Here is a 7591-nt window from a genome sequence, read left to right as displayed (position 1 = left end):
GCACGTCCCCCCCCCCCTACTTTCTCTGTTTTTAAATATCAGCAGCAACTATCTGGAACACTTTCCCTATGAAGAAAGGTTAAAGAGGTTGAGGCTCTTTAGCTTCGAAGAACGACGATTGAGGGGTGACATGATAGAGGTTTACAAAATTATGCATGGGATAGAGAAAGTAGAGAAAGAAGTACTTTTCTCCCTTTCTCACAATGCAAGGACTCATGGCACTCAATGAAATTGATGAGCAGTCGGGTTAGAATGGATAAAAGGAAGTCCTCCTTCACCCACAGAGTAATTAACACATGGAATTCACTGCCGCAGGAAGTGGTGGCAGCTACAAGCATAGACGGGCTTGGATAAACATATGGAGCAGAGGTCCTTGAGTGGCTGCAAGGTATAGGTGAAACACTCTGTCTGGGGCAACGATGCTCTGTATTCTTGGTGCTCAAGGGGCCACATTGAGAGGGCTTTTGGAGTTCTGGCTCCACTGGTGGGCCTCCTGATGGCCCCTGGGTTTTGGCCCCTGTGTGACACAGAGTGTTGGACTGGATGGGCCGCTGGCCTGATCCAATATGGCTTCTCTTATGCTCTTATGAAATGATGTCATAACATTGTTCTTGAAAAGCCTCACAGACTGGGTCAAACCCTTGAGGGGATCCAGAAAGGGGGGATATAACTTGTAGGCTTGCCAACTAGGGTTGCAAATCTCCTGGTGGCACCTGGAGATCTCCCACTGTTACGACTGATCTCTAAATGACCAAGATTAGTTCCACTGGTGAAAATGGCCGCTTTGGACGGTGGACTCTATGGACTTATACCCTGCTGAGGTCCCTCCCCTCCCCAAACCCCGCCCTCCCCAGGCTACACCCCAAAATATCCTGGTATTTCCCAACCCAGATCTGGCAACCCTGTTGCCAGCCTCCAGGTGGGGCCTGGAGATCTCTCAGAATCATAGTTCACCTCTCCAGACAACAGAGATCAGTTCCTCTGGATAAAATGGCAGCTTCAGAAGGTGGTCTCTATGGCATTCTAACCTGCTGAGGTTCCTCTCTTCTCAACCTCCCCTGTCCAGGCTCCATCCTTCAAATCTACAGGAGTTTCTCAACCTGGACTTCATAATCCTACATAAGAGCAGGTAGATATGAGTCCAGTAGCTCCTTACAAACCAACAAGAATTTCAGGGTATAAGATTTCAAGAGTCAAAGTTTCCTTGTCAGACATGCTATACAGGAGCCATTAGACATTTCCTCCAGTTCCTGAAATGGGAACTTTTCCAGGGGCATTTCCCTTCCCAATCCGCCCCTGACTCCACTCCATTAGAACTCCAAACATGGATGGGTGATGGTGGGCTCGACCCCTTCTATGGCCAGCACAGGGTTTCATCATTTGAGAGGTTTTGTCCTGCTGCAGGGACGAGGGAGGGAGGAAGGAAACGGGTTGCTTAGCAACCACGTATGTTTACCTGCTCCCCTAGGGGGAAATAAAGGGAAGGTTTGTTTGTGTGGAATTTTAAACCCAGCCAGTCTCCAGGGGTCAGGAAGGATCAGCCAACAAGAAGTAGCGTATCCGTCCGGAACAATTAACAATGTCTCTTGATTTGACTAAACCTAGACATCAAATCCTCTCCCCCTCCCCTGTTTGTGTGCAAAGGGCCCTCAAGTCGCAGCTGACTTATGGCAACCCCAGCAAGAGACTTTAGGGGCAAGAGAGAAGCAGAGCTCATTGGCCATTGTCTTCCTCTGCAGAGCCTTCCTTGGTGGTCGCCCATCCGAGGACTGACCCTGCTTAGCTTCCAAGACCGGAAGAGATCGGGCTAGACCATGCCACCTCTCCCTCTCCCTACCCCCAAAATCCTGTTAATTTTTTATTCAGTTGGATAGTCTATGGCGGGGAGGTGACCAGGGACTTTGAGAATGAGGTACAGGCTCACAGCTATGAGGATTGCCTGCCCCCCCCCCCCGGCTGAATCATAACCAGTGTAGTGTAGTGGCTAGGGTGCAGGGGTCATTTCGTAGAAAAAGAGGTGCAGGAGCTCATTAGCACAAATCATTAGCATAACTTATTTGCATATGCCACACCCCCTGACATCACCGGAAGTGTGTCAGAAGGCAACACCCACCGCTCAGGCACCACTGGACTGTTTTGGATTGCTAGCTATTTGGGGGAGGGGGTGACCGTGCAGATCTGTCCTCGCAGAGGAGGGAGAGCTTGTACCTGAATAAAACTTGGTCTTAAAGGTACCGCTGGACTGTTTTGGATTGCTAGCTATATGGGGAGGGCCCTGCAACTTACCTGGCTGCTTCTTGCTCTGACTGAGGGCCGTTGGGAGCAGGAGGTGGGGCTTGTTGCATGTGCCCGCCCCCTGAGCTCTTTACTGCCGGAGCTCCGCTCCTGTGCGCTCCTGCAGGAAATGACCCCTGCTAGGGTGTCAGATTGAATCCCCACTCTGCTGTGGAAGCTTGCTGTGTGACACTGAACTGGGGTTGCCAACCTCCAGGTGGCGGCTGGAGATCCCCCGCTATTCCAACTGATCTCCAGGCGACAGAGATCAGTTCCCCTGGAGAAAGTGGCTGCTTTGGAAGGTGGACTCTGTGGCATAACACCCCTTCTGAAGCTCCTCCCCTCCCCAAACCTCACTCTTCTCAGGCTCCATCCCCAAAATCTCCAGGTGTTTCCCAACCTGGAGCTGGCAACCCTACAATGAACTGTGAACAAAAAGGGAAACAAACTTAACCCTGAAACCTAGGATCAAGAACCTAAAAAGGTAAGCCAAAATGAGTAGAGGGCCAACCATTAAACCTTAATATATACAATATGCAAAAATACATGTATTTATTTGTAAAGAATTTAAAAATACGTGGGGCCCCTATATGTTTTTTTAATTCTTTGCAAATAAATACATGTATTTTTACATATTACATATATTAAGTTTTAATTGTTGGCCCTCTAGTTAGTTTGGCTTACCTTTTTAGGTTCTTAACCCTACACTGAACCCAGCCCCCTTCTCTTTCAGCCTCACCTACCTTGCAGGGTTGTTGTGAGGACGGAAAGGAGGTGGGGAGAGCGATGCTGTAAGCCGCTTTGGCCCCCTTAGAGGAGCAAAGGGGGTATAAATATCTCAAATTTTAAAAAAGCCTGAACCCAGGAGTCTGAATTGGACATCAGGCCGGGTGTGTGTGTGTCCCAAATGGGGGGCTGCCCAAATGTGAAGCTGTCTGTCTGGCTGAAGTGGTAGAAATTGGGGGGGGGGGCAATCTATGTGGCTCAGAGATGCAGCTAATGCAGGAAGTCAAAGCAGGAAGTTGGAGGCCGCAAAGCCGGAAGTGTCTGTTGTTGCTGATAAGGGCTGCCTGCTGAGAAACGGGGGCTCAGAAGCTGCCTGCTTGGGGGGGGGGACTTTAAATAGCTCTCCCATCTCCTATAATAAAGGCTAGAGGCGGGGGTGGGCTCCTCCCTAAGAGGGCATGATGCTTTCAAGATGTTTTGTACAATACGTTATATGGTGTGTGTGTGTGTGTGTGTGTGTGTGTGTGTGTTAGTCTTTAGCCTTCAGCTATTGTTTCTGGTAGTAGAAACACTCATGCAGGATCCTTCTGCACCTCAGTAGCTGGACAGCAAATTCCGTAAACAGTCATGGATTTATCCAGCTGTAGATCCAGGCCACGCCTAGCACGAGTAGTACCTTCCCCATTAAGACTAGGGGGAGCAGAGCCGCCAGCCAAGGAGAGACGGCTTGGTGCAGCGGTTAAAGCATTAGACTACTAGGCTCTGGAAGATCCGGGTTCGAATCCCCATGCTGCTGGGGAAGCTCACTGAGTGGCCTCGAGCCAACCCCCCGCCCCTCAGCCTAGCCTCCCTCGCAGAGTCGTTGTGAGAGTAAAATGGAGCTGGAGGGGGCGTGGCTGAGTGGCTGAGCGTCTGCTTGGCATGCAGAAGGTCCCGGGTTCAATCCCTGCGATCTTCAGCAAAAAGGATCAGGTAATGGGTGATGTGGAAGATGTCTGCCTGAGACCATGGAGAGCAGACAATACTGAACTCGATGCACCAATGTCCTGATTCGGTATTAGGCGGCAGCTTCATGTGTTCATGGGAGCAAGAGGGAGATGAGGGTTGCCAACTCTGAGTTGAGAAATTCCTGAATTTTTGCCAGTGGATCTTGGGGGAGGGTAGGGTTTGGGAAGCGGAGGGACCCCAGCAGGGTATAATGCCACAGAGTCCACCCTCCAAAGCAGCCATTTTCTCTGGGGAACTGATCTCTGTACTCTGGAGAGCACTTGTGATTCCAGGAGATCCCCAGGCCTCACCTGGAGGTTGGCAAACCTCCGTGGCCAATGTTCCCTCTAAGCTGTGGAGTCTTGTGAGCAAAAATTGTACTTTGTGAGTTACTGGCATTAAAGTGGTGAGCGAGTGATTTGGCTGCTGCACAAATTAGTTTGCTCTGCAGCCCTCCTTCCTGAGCTAAGACCAAAATGTGTGAGCTGGAGGCTAAAAAACTGTGAGCTAGCTCACACTAACTCAGCTCACTGGAGACCACCCTTAACTCCATGGAGGTAGCGTGGAATAAAAAATGTACTAAATCAATAAGGTTGCCAACTGATGTGGGGGGGACACCTGACCTAATCCTGTGTCTTTAAAGGCAGTCTGAGCGGCAGGTTCAACAGAATGCCTTTCCACTGTAGGGAGATTCTCACTTGTTACTGCCTGTCGCTGAAGCGATTGTCAAAAGCCCGGTATTTGGCAGGGAGTGGCTGGGCTGGAATGGAAGAGGGCCTCGGCTTCAATACCTCCTGGGCTTGTGGAATCAAACTTTTGATGTGGTGCATTCAAGATCACCTCCTAGTACTCAAGGTTACTTAATCCAGCGTAATGTTTACCCAGGGATTTGATTCCCGCAGGCAGTCTGTGTGGGTCTGTTCCAGCCAAAAAAAAACATAAGCAGGAATCTAATAGCATCTTAAAGACTTGCATCTGATGAAGTGAGCTGTACTCTATAAAATGTTTAGTTTTGTGCTAGGAGAAAAACTTGTCATTCTTTAAGGTGCCGTTAAGTTTGCTTTATTTAGTACGGTCACCTTTCTTTTTCTGGCAGGGCTGTTGCACCTTCAGTCTCCCTATTCCTCTAAACTGGAAAAGGCCTTCCTTGTTTGTATCTTAATTTGCCATGCACATGATTCTTAAAAGCTCTTAGACTGGCAGGATCCTTAACAACAACCCTGCAAGGTAAGCTAGTATCGCAGTTCCTGTATTACAGACAGAAGGGAGGGGATAAAGTAACTGGCCTAGTGACTTCATAGTTTCGCTGAGGTTTGTATTCTGGATTCCCGGTGGATGCATGATGGTAGCAGCAAATTTTACTGAACAAAGAGAAACCCGACATGCGAAAATCACACATAGGAAGATTTCCCTGTTGCTTTATGTTTATGCCGGGGAAAGGTTTTGCCTGCTTTGATTATTTTTCACATCAGGGTGCTATTTAAAGTCATAGGAAGAGGGTTAATTAAAAAATTGTCAACCCTGCATATTGTCCATGTTTTAGCCTAATAAGCTCATAGTATTGGAGTGCTTTTGGGGAAATAGGGTCGCCAACTTATTAGCAGCCCCTGCTCTTCTGATTTTAACAGCTGCAGAAATAAACAAGCCACCATACTTATTTCTCTGCTCTAAAAACCTTCACCTGCAGAACAAAGAGCTATTAATCGCAGAAAAAGCAGGAGCTAGTAAAAAATGAGAATTTGGTTATTCCACCTCCTCCCTCCCCAGTTATCCAGCAATAATACCAAGAATTCTAAAAAGACAGTGTAATGGTTTCGGCATCGGAGTAACTATTTCTGTCCTTTCTTTTGGTAGACGAGTTCGCACACGCCCCCATCTCGAACGCTGATGCCGAATTCGCTGTCAAAATAGCGTTGGGTTTCACTACTATGGTTTTACATATAAGCCAAAGGTGTTTCCAAATGCTAGAATTCGAGTGGATTCAGTAGAACACTCCAAGATGGTATGGCGCTTGTGGATAAGATAGCTTTTAATGTACATCCCTTGGAAATGGTAAGGTGTACAGGGAAGCAATCTTTTCACATGTTGTTCCAGTACAGAGCGATCCAAGGAGACTGTCCCGAGAACGGGGGTGCCCGTTGGAGCGACAGGCTCCTTGCCAAGCTGTGGCCTTGGCCAATGCTCAGCATTGCCACCCTGCAGAGCTGACCCTGGCGAGAACAGCTCGGTGTTTCTTAAAAAAAAAAACCCTAGATCAGGCCAACCCTGATCTACAGCCGAGCCCAGCCTAGACCCACCGGCAAGACACTGCAAGATGCCCTATGTGTTGATTACAAATCCTTAAACGGTCGTTGAGAGTCTTTTAGGCACAACTTGGCCTGCCGGGGGGTCATCAGGAGAGAGACAAAACAGCTTATCTCAACCATGATTTAAAAAAATAATAATAATGATAATGTAACTTTTTAAAAAAGCAATCAGTTTCTCCAAGAACACACCCATTAAAGCCAAGTCTGATTCCACAGGATTTCTAAATCAAGGCAGAGGTTTAGCAGAAGTTCTGAACCTAAAGACATCTTTAGACTCCGGGCTGACAAACCCTAATCTGTGATAAACAAGAAAATGACCTCTAATATTTTTTTAAGTCATAAAGAATAAATTGATGTGAAATCTGAGGAAGGGGGGGGGAACAGCACTCAAAATCCAAAAGGAAACGTGAACTGACCTTTCATGATGGGGAGAACCTCCATTTGGGGGGGGGATCGCCGTGACCCCGACACTCCACAGCCATCCCCAAACCGTGATGCTTTGGTGGGACCATTGTAGGTATCCCTGTAGGAATCCCCTTTTTCCTTTGCGCCCTGAGAAACTGGAGGAGAGGGGGCCCTGCCTTCCTTTATCAATGTGTCGTGGGCCCCCCGGTTATTCCGCTGAATAACCGGCCCGGTCAGTCTCCGCAGTAGAAGGGGCTCTCCTCTTCTAGAGCTGAAGGCGTCTCTCGTGGTGGTTTGGTTTGGGTTTTTTGAAGCTCAGAGACATCAACCACCACGAAAGGGAAGGAAGAGGAAATTTTTTTGTACCAGAAGGAAAGAGCGGAGGGGGCCCTGTTTCTGGAACTGGGTGTGTATGAGAGAGGAACTGTACCAGAGACTAGCACAGAGCAAGACATGCAGAGAAGGGGGCGAAGGGAAGCAGCGGCTGATGGAGCCGGACGAACATCTCCAGAACTTACCTTGATGGGGCAATCCATGGCACGCCTCTACCTGCCGCTTCCCGCCTAGAACTCCATGGGCAGCCAGCGGAGTTGCATTGGCAGGGGCTGATCTTGCACGGGGGGCCGGATGAACAGGGCTCGGGTGTGTGTGTGTATGTGTGTGTGTGTGTGTGTCTAATTTTGGGAAGTGAAGTCACACAAACCACCAGGGCTGGTTTCCTATTGGTGTGACCAAGCTTGCAAGCTCTGAGCCCTTTTTTTTTTTTTTAATAGCATCGGTTGGTTTGAAAGCAGTTTTTTTTTTCTTTGCAAATTGCAAATGGGGAGGGGGAAAGAAGGCAGGCCATGAGATACAGAAAGAAATGGGGAGGTGCAGTGATAATTGTGGGGTGG

General features: G+C 48.6%; 1 protein-coding gene across 1 annotated transcript in view; it reads right to left on the bottom strand.

Annotated features, from left to right (window-relative positions):
* The window catches only part of LOC107116209 (retroviral integration site protein Fli-1 homolog), a 50620-nt gene extending 43277 nt beyond the window's left edge, over positions 1 to 7343 (bottom strand). Inside the window, exon 1 of the mRNA XM_015418093.1 lies at positions 7217 to 7343. Coding sequence (XP_015273579.1) covers positions 7217 to 7234 — 18 coding nt within the window. The 5' untranslated portion in view covers positions 7235 to 7343. The remainder of the gene's footprint in view (positions 1 to 7216) is intronic.
* Positions 7344 to 7591: the final 248 nt, after the last annotated feature.

The sequence above is a fragment of the Gekko japonicus genome, unplaced genomic scaffold, assembly GCF_001447785.1.
Source record: "Gekko japonicus isolate JY-2015 unplaced genomic scaffold, Gekko_japonicus_V1.1 scaffold1411, whole genome shotgun sequence".
Taxonomy (NCBI): domain Eukaryota; kingdom Metazoa; phylum Chordata; class Lepidosauria; order Squamata; family Gekkonidae; genus Gekko; species Gekko japonicus.
The sequence above is the reverse complement of the archived record's forward strand: the minus strand, read 5'-3'. Positions and strand labels throughout refer to the sequence as shown.